The 16223-nt window shown below is 45.4% G+C and overlaps 2 protein-coding genes across 2 annotated transcripts in view; one reads left to right on the top strand and one right to left on the bottom strand.

Annotated features, from left to right (window-relative positions):
* LOC148144204 (uncharacterized) overlaps positions 1-16223 on the top strand; it is a 443218-nt gene that overhangs the window by 377957 nt on the left and 49038 nt on the right. The window lies entirely within an intron of this gene.
* On the bottom strand, positions 4638-5690 carry LOC148144205 (uncharacterized). Its single transcript, XM_087975307.1, has one exon. The coding sequence runs from the start codon at positions 5688-5690 to the stop codon at positions 4638-4640; it is 1053 nt and encodes a 350-aa protein (XP_087831433.1).

The raw sequence follows: 16223 nt of genomic DNA, 5'->3' as shown, positions 1-16223 counted from the left end.
GTTAAACGTTTCATTCCTGGGACCATTCTCGTGAACCTCCTCTGAACACCCTCCTGGGCCAATACATCCTTGCTAATAGGAGGCTCAAAACTGCTCACAATGCTGCAAATGTGGCCTGACCAGAGCCTTATAGAGTCTCAGAAGTACATCCCTGCTTTTGTATTCAAGTCCTGTCAAAATAAATGCCATTATTGCATTTGCCTTCCTAACTACTGACTCAACCTGCAAGTTTACTTTGAGAAAATCCTGGACTTGAACTCCCAAGTCTCTTTGCATTTCGGATTTCTGTATTTTCTTCCCATAATCCTTCTGTTCCAACAGTGACTGTCTGGTGTCAGGGCAGCACTAGTGATTTCCTGACATGTGGATTGTATTTGGGGATACCAAGGAATGTCAGGAACTGCGAGTATCTCAGGAGCAGTCGTTATTCCTGGAAGAGGCAGACAGGAATGTGGTGTGGTCCTGTAAACTCCAGAACTTTGATAACTTCATGAGTCAGCAATAACGCTTTCTGGACCAAGAAACGAAAGGGCCAATGAGAAACTGCTACAAGGGAGTCAACAAATAACATACATTAACTATCGCTGGGAAGAAGGAGGCAAAACAATGAGCTGTTTCTTTGGACAGATGAGATAATGGTGTTTAATAACTGTGTGACAAAAGGACAATTAATTCTGCTTGAAGAAGGAAGGCCTTGGTGTAGAGGGCATACAAGGAGCAGGAAAATCAACATTTCGGGCAAAAGCCCTTCATCAGGAATCCTGTATTCCTGATGAAGGGCTTTTGCTCGAAGCGTCAATTTTTCCTGCTCCGTGAATGCTGTCTGAACTGCTGTGCTTTTCCAGCACCACTCTAATCTCGACTCTGGTTTCCAGCATCTGCAGTCATTGTTTTTACCTTGGCGTAAAGGGGTTAATTGCAGGACAGGCTGTTTCAAACAGGTGGAAAACCCTCAAGGATAAGAAGGTAAGCTACAGACCTGAGGTCTCCAGAAGTGTGGGGAGATGGTGTTAGAATCTAAAGAAACGTTACACCACAAATCTGAAAGTGACGGAACTCCACCAGAATTCAACTCCAGAACGTTTCACCTGCAGTGCTTGGAAGAACAACCCTGCATCAAACCCCTGTAAACTTCCAGAGATGGGCACTGTTGGTAGAAACAATGTTAAATTCCGCCATCATTTGGGTGATAGCCAAGATTTGGGGGGTGAGGGTGAACTTGCTTACTTGAGGGGTTTTATATTTTGGTTCCTACCTACAATAAAAGTGTAAATTATGATTCAACAGTTGGTTGTCTGTGCAGTTTCTGAGTCAGTATTCAAATTAAAGCGATTCACCCACAATCAGAGTGAGAGGCTAGGATTAATAATGACTCCTTTGCATTCAGCAGGACGGCACATCAATACTGTTATAAAGCGAATGCTGAATCCCCTCCCCTCTGAGATCTCAAACCGAAACACCAAAAGAGGAGCACATTGCCCTATAATCAGAAAATTAGTGTGAAAAGTAGTGTCATCTGCTCTAGTCTTAAAAACAAAAATAAATCCCTGACAATTTAAAAATCAACAAAAAGAAATTTACATATCCAACTTGAATGGTGAACAACTGAACTAAACTATTAACAAACCTAATAAATCCCTTCGAACTACTGACGATTCTGACATAAAACAGGATTTTTGTCATATGCTGTTCCAGTAAATACAAGACCCACTAAAACAACAAGAAATAGAATTTAGTCTCTCAGATTACATCTTCCAGAATATTCTAAGCATCCTTCTATTGAATCTTTTATCAGGAATGCCTCCTGCAATTCCTGCTCTTCTGGTTTTTTTGTAAATGATGCTGTCTCATTCACAGCTGACGGTCAGAGCTGATGTCTCTCTCTAGTGCTGAGGACTCTTAGCTCTAGCAATGGGGGGTTAGCTCTGGGGTTCTGTCCAACTGTCCCCTTCTTTTATACCCTTGATGCCATATTGAGTTTTTACAATAGGATTGGTCCTCTGTTATCAAAACCATCAGATTTAAATTTAATAGATATTGGTATCCAAAGGACCGGATTTAAATTGATTGGCTAAATTGAAAAGTCATTATCTTGGCCTGTTAACTGCACAACATTGTGATAGAAATGTTTCTGTTTGTGTGCTCTCTGTTGTGATGATGTTACTCCTTTAAGAAGATTATGTCATCTCGATTTTTTTTCCCCAAGAGGGGTTGTAAAAGGCAGAGGGTCCGATTCGACTGGGCTAAGGGACTTCACTAATGGCCAACAGATATTGGCAAAGGCAACAATCGGAAAAAGGTTTGAGATTTTTTTTTCTGAAACACTTCTACAGCGAAACAGTCTGTAAGGTCACCCCCCAGCCTCTGACCCTCCAGGGAAAATAGACTGGGGCTATTTCAGCCTCTTGCAACAGCTCAAACCCTCCAACCCTGGCAGTATCTTTGTAAATCTTTTCAGAATCCTTTCATGTTTCACAACTTGTTACAAACATGTCGACTAATTCAGAGAAGCCTCTCAATTACAGCTGTAAATAGAGAAAGTGTGTTTAATCATGAGTCATGAATAAAGGCTGTATTAATCTTTTATTGTGAAGTTTTACTCCTACATCTCCAAACAGAGCATACAAACCTGGTCAGAGGGGAGTGATTGAAAAAATATGTGGGGCAAAAATTTTAGAGTGTGGCTTGTGTATGGAATGAGCTGCCAGTGGAAGTGGTTGAAGTAGGTACATTAACAACATTTAAAAGACATTTGGTCAAACACATGGGTAGGAAAGGCTTAGAAGGATAGTGGCCATGTGCAGGGAAATGGGGTTACTGTTGATGGACATTTTGGTCGGCATGGACCAGTTTGGGCCGATGGGCCTGTCTCCGTGCTGTAGCACTGACTCGTGTCTCTTTGTCTCTCCAACAGTTTTGAGTTTTCAGATGAGCATCTCACTTAATCACACTGAATAAAATCCGATCTCACGAGTCAACTCTGATGTGGAAGTGCTGGTGTTGGATTGGGCTGGACAAGGTCAGAAGTCAAATGGCACCAGGTTAGAGTCCAACAGGTTTATTTGAACTCAAGATTTCAGAGCACTGCTCCTTTGTCGGTGAAGTGATGAAGCTGCAGCATTGAAGAAGGAGCAATGCTCCTAAAGCTTGTAATTTCAAATAAACCTGTTGGTCTCTAAGCTGGTGTTGTGTGATTTCTGATATCTTCTGCTGTGGGTTTGTGTCGACCTTAATGGGATATTTTGTCCAACTCGGCATTTTTAAACAGTATCACTTGGAGGGATTCACTTGAAACCTTTCAAGAGGTGAGTTCAACAAGACTGAACTATTCAAAGTTACTTGGACTCAATTTTAAAACTTACATCAGGACCAGTAGACAGAGAGATGTACAGCACAGAAACAGACTCTTCGGTCCAACTCATCGACGCTGACAAGACATCCTAAATTAATTTGGTTCCATTTGTCAGTATTTGGCCCATTATCTTTCTGAACCCTTCCTGTTCATGTCCGAAACCAGATGCCTTCTCAGTGGTATAATTGTACCAGCCTCCACTTTCTCTGGAAACTCATTCCATACATGCACTACCCTCTGCGTGAAAACATTGCCCCTTTTAAATCTCTCACCCAGCCAAATAGCCTCTCCCTGCAGCTCAAACCCTCCAACCCCCGGCAACATCCTGGTAAATTGTTTCTGATACAGAAGTCAATGTTTTGGGAAGAACCCTTCTTCAGTCCTGAAGGAGGGTTAATACCCGAAATGCTAACTTCACCTCCTAATGCTACCTGGCTTGCTGCGTTCTCCCAGCCTCCTGCTTGCCTACTTTGGATTCCAGCAACCGCAATTATTTTTTGTTTCTAACAAATGGTGGAGCAGACTCAATGGGCTGAATGACCTCATGTCTGCTCCAGTGGTCTTGTGGTCTTAGGTTTCTGCGGATTCTTAGGAACGTGCAGTCCCAGACTCCGAGTAATGTCGCCCACTGGAAGCAAAGTTTATGGAATCACAGAATCCCTACAGAATGTAAACAGGCCTTTTGGACCAACAAGGCAACACCAACCCTCCGTACAGTTACCCACCCAGACCTATTCTCTTAACCCTATTACTTTACATTTACTTGGAGAAAGTGAGGACTGCAGATGCTGGAGATCAGAGTCAAGAATGTGGTGCTGGAAAAGCACAGCTGATCAGGCAGCATCCGAAGTCCAGGAGAATCCTGATGAAGGACTTATGCCCAAAACGTCGATTCTCCTGCGCCTCAGATGCTGCCTGACCTGCTATGCTTTTCCAGCACCACACTTTTGACCAGTCGACATTTACCCCTGACTACTGCACCACACTTACACATCCCTGAACACTATGGACAATTTAGCTCGGCTAACTCACCCTAACTTGTACATCTTTGTATTGTGGGAGCAAAAGCGGAACACTCGGAGGAAACCCATGCAGACACGGGAGAATCAAACAGTAGATTCAAACCCGAATCCATGGCTCTATGAGGCAGTTGTGCTAACCACCATGTCGCCCCGAGCCACTTTAGAGTTGCACTTGGGGGTGCGAGGCAGTGTGCAGTCCAGAAATTTTTTTAAAAGCCCACTAACTTTCCCACTGCACCCATTGTCAGAGTGGGGCACAAGGTTTAATCCACAGTAGCGTCACTGGCAGTATCTGATTGTTGGGAGCACTGGTGCCCCCGCTGGTGTCGTCGCAAGTTGCTGGAAAATGTGAACCTCTTGCCACACTCAGGGCAGCTGAATGGCCTCTCCCCTCTATGGACCCACTGGTGAGTCAGCAGAGCAGAAGAATTGCTGAAGCCCTTCCTGCACTCAGGACAATAGAACGGCCACTCTCCCATGTGGACCCGCTGGTGGGTCAGTAGGTGGGAGGACCGGTTAAAGCGTTTCTCGCACTCTGGGCAGGAGAACGGCTTCTCCCCTGTGTGGACCCGCTGATGCCTCAGCAGGTGGGAGGAATTGCTGAAAGCCTTCCCGCACTCGCGACAGCTGAAGGGCCTTTCCCCCGTGTGGACCCGCCGGTGGGCCACGAGGTTAGAGGAGACCGCAAAGCCCTTCCTGCACACTGAGCAGGAGAATGGCTTCTCCCCGGTATGGACCCGCCGGTGGGTCAGCAGTTGGGAGGGCTGGGGAAAATTCTTCCCACACTCAGGGCAGGCAAATGGCCTCTCCCCAGTGTGGACCCGCTGGTGTGTCAGCAGGGAGGAGGAACTGCTGAAGCCCTTCCCACATTCAGGGCAGGGGAACGGCTTCTTGCCTGCGTGGACCCACTGGTGCCTCAGCAGGGCAGAGGAATCGCTAAAGGCCTTCCCGCACTCGGGGCAACTGAATGGCCGCTCCCCCGTGTGGACCCGCTGGTGCTTCAGCAGGTCAGAGGATTTGCTGAAGGCCTTCCCACAATCAGAGCAGGGGAAGGGCCTCTCCCCGGTGTGGACACGCTGATGCGCCAGCAAGTGGGAGGAGTGGGTGAAGCTGTTCCCGCACTCAGGGCAGGTGAATGGTCTCTCCCCAGTATGGACTCGGCGGTGGTCCAGCAGGTGGGAAGAGCGGATAAATCCCTTCCCACACTCTGGGCAGGAGAACGGCCTCTCCCTGGTGTGACTGCGCTGATGAATTTCCAGGGCAGATGGGACACTGAAGCCTTTCCCGCAGTCACCACACTTCCACGGTTTCTCCATGGGGCGAGATTTCTCTGGTTTCTCCATGGCCAAAGCTTCAGCTGCACACAAACGCATGTACAAACCCTCCCTGCCGTGAATTCCTCTTTCCAGGCTGTATAATTGTGACAGGCTGCACATGCAATGCGCTGCCACAGTAGCGTCTCTCATCGAGCTCCACTGATGCTGAAAGCGTATTGAAACAGAAACCAAAGAATTTTGCTCCTTCTCACAGAATCATAGTCAAAAATCGTTACAGTCCCAATGGATTGATTGACTGTCTGTCATTGACATGAAAATGAGGACTGCAGACGCTGGAGAGTCAGTCAAAATGTGTGGTGCTGGAAATACACAGCAGGTCAGGCAGCATCCAAGGAGCAGGAGAGCTGCTGTTTCGGACATAAGCCCTTCAACTACTGAATTTGAAACTTCAGTCTTCAAATCTTCAAATGCACTGGAAAAAACAGATTATGAAAGTCATCACTGTCAGTCAGGGTAGAAATTCAGAACAAGCAATTCTACTTTATGTGGAACATTTTTTTCTTTTGTAATTCCATGAAATTGAAAGCACCATTACCCTACTCTGATTGCTCTACATTTACACCTGATTAATGCATCTAACCTACACATCCTGGACACTATGGACAATTTAACATGGCTAATTCACCCAAACCTGCACATCTTTGGATAGTGGGAAGAAACAGGTGCACTGGAAGAAATCCGCCACAAACACCAGTCGGAGAATGTGCAATATCCACACAGACAACGGCTCTGAGGCTGGAATTGTATCTGGCTCTCTGGTGCCGTGAGGCAGCATCACGAACCACAGACACCGTACCTTCCTTTTCCAGTCCGCCACCAAGTCACTCAGCTTGAGCTCAAACAAAGCACTACGTTTAATTTTCGCTTCACACACACTGAACTTTCGGCCCGTCCCCACTTCCCCTACAGGAAATGCAAACAGCTGGGGGGTTGCCACATCGAATCCCTACAGTGCGGAATGAGGCCATTTGGCCCAACAACTCTCCATTTACCTCCGACTAATATACCTAACCCACACATCCCTGAACACTATGGGGCAATTTAGCATGGCCAATTCATCCTAACCTGTACATCTTTGGACTGTGGGAGGAAACCGGAGCATCTCGATGAAACCCACACAGCCACGGGGAGGACAATGTCTGTGTGGAGTTTGCACAGTCACCTGAAGCTGGAGTCAAATCCTTGTCCCTGGTGCTGTGAGGCAGCAGTGCTAACCACTGAGCCACATGCTGCCCGTGTGTGCTGAAAGAGATGCAATGTGGAACTTTATTGACTGTACTGCACAGTGGATTGTTGAGTAAGGTTGAGTCTCAAAGGATCTGGAAAGAGGTAGTCAACATTTAGGAGCGCATTGCGACAGATGCTGGAATCCGTCCTGAAAACAACAAATGCTGTAGATCACAGCTGGTCAGGCAGCGTCCACATAGAGAGAGCAAGCTAACATTTCAGGTCTTCTTTGAGATTTATAAAATCTTGCTGGATACAGAGAAGGTGAATGTCAGGAGTCATTTCCCTGGAATGAGGGATTTCAAGACTAGCGGACATATTTTTAAGGTGAGAACAGAAAGATTTAAAAACAAAATAAGGGGCAACATTTTTACACAGAGTGCTTCACGTGTGGAATGAATTTCCAGAGGAAGTGGTAGATGCGCTTACAGTCACAACATTTAAATGACATTTGGATAAGTACATGAATAAGAAATATTCAGAGGGATATTGGGCCAAGCACATGTAGGTGGGACTAGTTTAGTATGGGATTATGGTCAACATGGACTGGTTGGACCGAAGGATCTGTTTCCGTGCTGTGTGAATCTGACTGGATACAGTGGATGTGGGAAAGATGTTTCCACCAGTAGGAGAAACGAGGACCAGAGGACACAGGCTCAGGGTGAAGGAATGCCCTTCAGAACTGGGATGAGGAGGAATTTCTGCAGCCAGAGGATGGTGAATCTATGGATCTCATTGCTGCAGAGCGCTGTGGATTCCAAGTCATTGAGGGCATTTAAGACAGGGATAGATAGGTCTTTGATAAGTAAGGGGATCAAGGGTTACGAGGAGAAGGCAACAGAATGGGGTTGAGAAACATATCGGCCATGATCGACTGGTGGAGCATACTCAATGGGCCAAATGGCCTCATTCTGCTCCTGTATATTGTAGTCTTAAAACTGGGCAGATTACTGAAGTGGTTTTCATGAACAATTTCAGAGTCCTGAAGTAAAGTCGTAGAGGTGTACAGCACGGAAACAGACCCTTTAGTCCAACTCGTCCATGCCGACCAGTTATCCTAACCTAATCTCGTCCCATTTGCCAGGACTTGGCCACTATCGCTCTAAACCCTTCCTATTCATATACCCATCCAGATGCCTTTTAAATACCGTAATTGTACCATCCTCCATCACTTACTCTGACACTCGTTCCATACATGTACCACCCTCTGCATGAAACACTTGTCCCTGAGGTCCCTTTTAAAATCTTTCCGCTCTCACTCTAAACCTATGCCCTCTAGTTCTGGACTCCACAACCCAGGGAAAAGACCTTATCTGTTTATAAAATCATGAGGATTATGGATAGAATAAACGTGTGGAAGGTCACCCCCCCCCCCCACCCCACAAAAGCTTCCTCACTGTTCTATCTACCTGCGACTCTACTGTCAAGAAGCTATGAACCTGCACTCCAAGGTTTCTTTGATCAGCAACACTCCTTCGGACCTTACCTGATTTGCTTTTCCAAATGTAGTACCTCACATTTATCTAAATTAAACTCCATCTGCCATTCCTTAGCCCATTGGCCCATCGGATCAAGATCCCATTGTCATCTGAGGTAACCTTATTTGCTGTTCACTACACCTCCAATATTGGTGTCATCTGCAAACTTACTAACTATACCTCTTATGCTCACATCCAAATCATTCATATGAATGATGAAAAGTAGTTGAACCAGCACCAATCCTTGTGGCACAACACTGGTCACAGGCCTCCAGTCTAAAAATCAACCCTTCACCACCACCCTCTGTCTTCTACCTTCAAGCCAGATCTGTATCCAAATGGCTAGTTCTCCCTGTATTTCTCGAGATCTAACCTTGCTAACCAGTCTCTCATGAGAAACCTTGTTGAATGCCTTTCTGAAGTTCATGGAGATCATGTTGACTGCTCTGCCCTCATCAATTCCTTGTTGCTTCTTCAAAAAATTCAATCAAGTTCGTGAGACATGATTTCTCACGCACAAAGCCATGCTGACTATCCCTAAATCAGTCCTTGCCTTTCCAAATACATGTAAATCCTGTCCCTCAGGATTCCCTCCAACAACTTGCCCTCCGGCAATGTCAGGCTCACTGGTTGATAGTTCCCTGGCTTTTCCTTGCAATCTTTCTTAAATATTGGTTCCACATAAGACAACCTCCATTCTTTCATCACCTCACTTGTGACTATCGATGGTACAAATACCTCAGCAAGGGACCCAGCAATCACTTCTCTAGCTTCCCACAGAGTTCTAGGGTACAACTGATCAGGTTCTGGGGATTTATCCACTTGCATGCATTTCAAGACATCCAGCACCACCTCCTTTGTAGTATGGACATTTTTACATTTTTCAAGATATCATCATCTGTTTCCACATATTCTATTTCTTCCATGTCCTTCTCTACAGTAAACACTGATGCAAAATACTTGTTTATTATTTCCCCCAACTCCTGCAGCTCCACACATAGACTGTCTTGCTGATCTTTGAGGGGCCCTGTTCTCTCCCTAGTTCCCTTTTCTCCTTAATGTATTTATAAAAACCCTTTGGATTTTCCTTAACTCTACTTGTCGAAGCTATCTCATGTTCCCTTTTTGCCCTCCTGAGTTTACTGTTAAGTATACTCCAACTGCCTTTATACTGTCAGGATTCACTCGATCTCTCCTGTCTTTACTTGTCATATGCTTCCTTCTTTTTCTGAACCAAAAGCTCAATTTCTCTAGTCATTCAGCATTCACTACACCTACCAGCCTCCCCTTTCACCCTAGGTTCTAGATGAGAGTGGTGCTGAAAAAACAGCAGTTCAGTCAGCATCCGAGGAGCAGGAAAATCGATGTTTAGGGCAAAAGCCCTTCATCTAATCTAGAATCTGGTTTCCAGCATCTGCAGTCCTTGTTTTTACCTAGTTTTTCCCCTTTCACCCTAACAGGAATATACTGTCTCTGGACTCTCAGCTTCTTATTTTTGAAGGCTTCCCATTTTCTAGCCATCCCTTTACCTGCGAACATCTGCTCCCAGTTAACTTTTGGAAGATCTTGCCTAATACCAAGTTAGCCATCCTCAATTTAGATCTGGTCTATACTTTATCTTCACTCTTTTATAGCTCATAGAATTATGGTCACTAGCCCCAAAGTGCTCCTCCACTGACAGCTCAGTCACCTGCCCTGCCTTATTTCCCAAGAGTAGGTCACGGTTTGCACCCTCACTAGTCAGAACATCCACTTACTGAATCAGAAAATTTTCTTGTACACATTTAAATTCCTCCTTAGCTCTACTTGTCGAAGCTATCTCATGTTCCCTTTTTGCCCTCCTGAGTTTACTCTTAAGTGTACTCCAACTGCCTTTGTACTGCCTTTAAACACTATGGCAGTCCCAGTCTATGTTGGGAAAGTTAAAATCCCTGACCATAACCACCCTATTATTATTACAGATAACTGAAATCTCCTTACAATTTTTTTCTCAATTTCCCTCTGACTATTAGGAAGTCTGTAATAAAGTCCCAATAAGGTGATCATCCCTTTTCTTATTTCTCAGTTCCACCCAAATAAGCTTCCTGCATGTATTCCCAGGAATATCCTCCCTAAGCACAGTAATATATCCCTTATCATAAAAGCCACTCTCCCTCCTCTCCTGCCCCCCTTTCTATCCTTCCAATACCATGTGTGTTCTAGAACATTAAGCTGCCAGTGCTGTCCATCCTTGAGCCATGTTTCTGTAACTGCCATAATATCTCAGTCCCAAGTTCCTAACCATCATCTGCCTTCCCTGTTTGGCCTCTTGCAATTGAAATAAATGCAGTTTAATTTACCAGTCCTACCTTTTTATCTGCTTTGTTACTTCCTGCTCTGATTGTTTAACTCAGTCCCTTTCCCAACTGGACCAGTCACAGACTGATCTCTTTCCTCACTATTTCTCTGGGTCCCAGCAATCCCTGCCCCCCACCCACCCCTACCTTACTAGTTTAAATCCTCCTGAACAGCTCTCGCAAATCTCCCAGCAATATATTAGTCCCCTTCCAATTCGGGTGCGATCCATCCTTCTTGTACAGGTCTTTTCTACCCCAGAAGAGATTCCAATAGTCACATTTTTGGATCCTTTCTCCCATGCACCAGTTCCTCAGCCACGCATTCATCTGCCCTGTCCACCTATTCTCACCCTCACTAGCAACATTCCCCATTAAATGGTTAAGTCCTGGATTGCTTTCCTAAAATGCAACACCTCACGTTCGTCTAAATTAAACTCCATCTGCCAATCCTCGGTCCATTATCCCATCCAATCGATTATAATTTATAGCAAATTCTCTTTCCTCTCTTATTCCCTAAAAGCTGAAAATCTCCACCCCACACACACTCCTTTTATTCTCATTTTACTGAACCTAATCCCTGCTCTGCCTCATCCTGAAAAGTCTGGTTCATGCTGATTAACAGGCCTACACTCAGGGGGGATTTAATCAAAACATAAGAATGCTGAATGGCTTGGACAGAGTGCATGTTGGGGGAGATGTTTTCAGTGATAGGAGAGATGGGGACTTGAGGACACAGCCTTCGAGTAAACGGAAGATCTTTTCGAACAGAGATAAGGAGAAACTTCTTCAGCCAGACAGTGGCGAATCTATGAAATTTACTGCCACAGAAAGCTGCGGTAGCCAAGTCACTGAGTATATTTAAGACTGAAACAGATGATAGGTTCTTGAGTATCAAGGGGAGAAAGCTGGAGAATGGGGTTGAGAAATTTATCAGCCATAATTGAATGGTGGAGCAGACCCAGTGGACTGATTGGCCTAATTTCTGCTCCTGTGTCTTATAGGCTCTTGCTGTTCTGGACACAGTGAGAGAAACTTGGGAGCAGGAGTAGGCCATTTGGTCTTTCAAGCCTGCACCAGCATTCAACAGATCATGACTGGATATTAATCTACCTACATCTAGGTCGATAAACTGGGATTTTTTTTCACTGGAGCATAGAGGTGACCTCACAGAGGATTATAAAATCACGAAGGATAGAGATGTCCTTTCGCTCAGATGTGAGCTTCAAGGTTAGGGAGCACATTTTTAAGGCGAGAGGAGAAAGATTTTAAAAACACATCAGAAGCACCCTTTTTTAAGAGAGTAGTTTGTGTGTGGAATGAATGTCCAGAGAAAGTCCAGAGGTCAGATCAGTTTTCCTTCGTGTGAATCCAAGGAAAGCGATGGGATCAGACGTAGGACCAGGCTGTGCACTCAGAGCATGTGCAGACCAACTGACAGAAGTCTTCTCGCACACCTTCAACCTCTCCCTGCAGCAGGCCACTGTCCCTGCCTGTTTCAAGAGGGCCAACATCATCCCTGTGCCTCAGAAGACTCATGCAGCACGTCTCAATGACTATCGCCCAGTTGCCCTAACTCCGGTGGTCATGAATTGCTTTGAAAAGCTGGTCATGGCATTAATCAACTCCAGCCTTCCCACTACTCTTGCCCCACTCCAATTTGCCCATCGGCAAATTGGGATCCACGTCAGATGCCATATCATTTGCCCTTCCCTCCTCCCTGGAACATCTTGACACCAAGAACAAGTACGTAAGAATCCTACTTGACTACAGTTCAGCCTTTAACACTATTATCCCCTCGACACTGATTACTAAACATAGTGATCTCGGACTAAGCCCCACTCTCTGCAACTGGATCCTCAGTTTCCTGACCCACAGGCCACAATCAGTGAAGACTGGGGACAATATTTGATCCTCACTAACACTCAACACTGGACCCCTCCAGGGGTGCATACTCAGCCCCCTACTGTACTCACTGTATACCCATGACTGCGTCACCAAATACAAGACTAATGCCATTTACCAGTTCACTGTCACCACTATAGTCCGTCAAATCTCAGATGGCAACAAAACAGACTGCAGATGGGAGGTGGAAGACCTGGAAAAATGATGCACTGAAAACAAACTAGATCTCAATGCTAGCAAAACCAAGAAACTCGTTATTGACTTTTGGTGGGATGTTACTCATGCACCCATACACATTAACAGCACAGAGGTGGAATGAGAGGAGAGTGTCAAGGTCCTGGGAGTGGTCATCCACAACAAGCTGTCTTGGATGTATCACTACCTGGTATGGCAACTGTACCATTCAAGATTGGAGACGGTTACAGAGAGTGGTGAACTCAGCCCGGACAATCACAAAGGCCAACCTCCCATCTATAGAATCCATCTACCAGACCTGCTGTCAAGGGAAGCCGCCAGCATTCTTAAAGATCCATCCCACTCTGGCAATGTTTGTCTACAACCTCTACCATCGGGGACAAGGTACAGAAGCCTGAACAAACGCACCAGCCAGTTTTGTAACAGTTTCTACCCTACTATTGTTAGAATACTGAATGGACTCTCAAACTCTCAGGATGTGTCTGAACCTTTGTTTTTGTTTTTGCCACTGTTTACCTATTATTTACTGTGCGACTTAACTATGTGATCGCAAGACAATGCTTTTCACTGTGCCTCAGTACATGTGACAATAAATAAATTCAACTCAGTTCAAGTGGTGGATGTAGTCCAGTTAAAAGGGTTAAAAAGCATTTGGATCAGCACATGAATAGGAATGGTTCAGAGGGATATGGGCCAAACACTGGCAGGTGCAACTAGTTTAGTTTGAGAACATAGTCAGCATGGACTAGTTGGACAGAACAGTCTGTTTCTGCACTGTCTGACTGTCTAACTGTTCTGTACTGGTCTTAAACCCATTTTCTTGCCTCCCCCCATAACCATCCACTTCCTTGTTGTCGAAAATTCAAATGAAATCAGCCTTAAATATATTCAATGAACCCCACCCCCAACTGCAGGAAGACATCGCCACCTCTGAACTCAATTCCTCTTGCTAATGTACCACTTGTCTTGCTCATTGCTTGCTGGTATAGAAGGACGCTGAGGCCTGTTTGTACATCAACACATCATTCCTGATGAAGGCCTCGTGCCTGAAATATCGAATCTCCTGCTTCTCAGATGCTGCCTGAACCTGCTATGCTTTTCCAGCCCTACACTTTTCGACTCTGATCTCCAGCATATGCAGTCCTCACTTTCTTCACATCCCAATATATCACTATTTAAGGAATGCGTCTCCTTTCTGCTTTTTTTTAAAACAGCAAATGCGATAACTTCACATTGTGCTACTACATTTGCCATGTGTTTGCTAACTGAGACACAATCTTGGACCAACTTTTCCAGACTCTCTCCCCTCGCCGGGATTCACTCCCTTTCCTTTCAATTACTGCAAAACAAAAATTGAACCCCAGAATGAAAACAAATGGAAAAGGGGGTGAGAAAAGAAAGTGCCGTACTCACAGACGTTGGACAGAGGAAAGAAGTTGCAGTCTGGGGTGAAGCTCAATCTTCATTCAGAGAGGAACAACAGCAGTAGCAGCTTCAGACGCTCATGGTCAAACTTCCGTATTCAGAAGAAGGGCTTTCCTGAAGAAGGGCTTATGCCCGAAACGTCGATTCTCCTGTTCCCTGGATGCTGCCTGACCTGCTGCGCTTTTCCAGCAACACATTTCCAGCTCTGATCTCCAGCATCTGCAGCCCTCACTTTCTCCTTCCGTATTCAGACAATAGCAAGGCTCTGATTGACAAAGGAACCAGGCTCCTTCCGGTCATCCCAAGCTCCCCATTGGCCCATCAAAAGAAGGTCGCGGTCCGTAATTACGGACAGCGTGGGGCATGCGCAGTTCTTGTTAACGCCGCTGAACATGCGCAGTACTTACTGACACCGAGGAGTATGCGCAGTGTGGTCTGTGGCGATGCTGGTGTTGTTGACAAGATTTTGTACCCGAATGTCAAATGTCAACAGGAGTTTAAAAAAAAGCTGAAGCCACATTTTTTTAAACCTGTAGCTCGACATTTTATTGCGTTTGCATTTTGTGTGACTCCTCAACTTTTGAATGTCTTTTCCCCAGGGTAGGGGAGTCCCAAACTAGAGGGCATAGATTTCGGTTGAGAGGGAAAGATTTAAAAGGGACCTCAGGGTCAGAAAACAACAGTTTGAAAGTTAATTCCCCTCAACAAATGCCCCATCTTATGCCCTGAATAAGATAGATTGTTCACAGCCTATTAATCATGAGTAGCAATGATGTTGTGAAACTTAGAAGGGTTCAAAAACGATTTACAAATATGTTGCAAAGGTTGGAGGGGTTCAGCTGCAGGGAGAAGCTGAATAGGCTGGGGCTGTTTTTCATACAGCGTTGGATGCTGAGGGTTTATAAAACCTTATAGAGATTGATAAAATCATGAGGGGCTTTGATAGGTTAAATAAACAAGATCTTTTCGCTGGGGTGGGAGAGTCCAGAACTAGAGGGCATTCATTTTGGGTGAGAGGGGAAAGATATAAAAAGGACCTGAGGGGCAATTTTTTCACGCAAAGGGCGGTGCATGTATTGAATTAGCTGCCAGAAGAAGTGGTGGAGGCTGGTACAATTACAAAATTTAAAAGACATTTGGATGGGTATATGGGCCAAGATTAATTTAGGATACCTGGTCAGCATGGACCGACGGGTTTGTACAACTCTATGGTTCTATTTCTGCATAGTCAGAATCAATTTCACAAGACTAGGAATAGGCCGTCCACAAATTACACCCTGTCCTCAACTGTGGACTAACTGGACATATTTGAATGCAAGTTTCAGAAAGATGTCTGCAGCTTTTCTATAAAGTTGAACATGCTTTCATGATATTTCTGAATATATCATTTTAGCTATTCTCAATTTTAAAGATCAGTAATTTCTCATGCAGCCGTGTCTACCAGGTAGAGTCATCAACATCCATTCTCTTTCTCTCTTCCTAGAAGGGTTTGACACAGCGATCGAAGAGGGTTTGAGGCATCCGCAAGGACAGGGAGTGGGTGGAAGAGAAGGAGAGAGAATGGACGGAGGGGCAGAGTGCAGGGGGTGAAAGAGATAATTGACAGGGGGACAGAGGGTGGGAGGATGAGAACACTGGGGGGAACAGAGGGTGATGGGAATGGAGAAGATTGCGGGGACCGATGGTGAGGGAAAGAGAAAGACTGGTGGGCAGAGGTGGGGAGGAAGAGAATGCAGGGCAGGGGGTGGGGGTTGAGAGAGAATGGACGGGGACAGTGGGTGGGGAGAGATTGGACAGGGGGGCAGAGGGTGGGGGGGAGAGACTGCCCAAATCCCACCTTCCCCAGGACCGGTGTTGATATCTCACGAACTGGAACCCACTCCTCCCACAGCAGACTTGTGTCAATCATTTCTCAATATATACGTGGCGAAAGCAGTAGAATCATAATT

Source organism: Chiloscyllium plagiosum, unplaced genomic scaffold (assembly GCF_037043375.1).
Source record: "Chiloscyllium plagiosum isolate Xiang-an unplaced genomic scaffold, Cpla_swu_hap1 HiC_scaffold_27, whole genome shotgun sequence".
Lineage (NCBI taxonomy): Eukaryota > Metazoa > Chordata > Chondrichthyes > Orectolobiformes > Hemiscylliidae > Chiloscyllium > Chiloscyllium plagiosum.
The sequence above is the reverse complement of the archived record's forward strand: the minus strand, read 5'-3'. Positions and strand labels throughout refer to the sequence as shown.

What these genes read in the sequence shown, in the direction of transcription:
- LOC148144205 (XM_087975307.1), bottom strand. Translation starts at nt 5,690, where the DNA reads ATGGAGAAACCGTGGAAGTGTGGTGACTGCGGGAAAGGCTTCAGTGTC.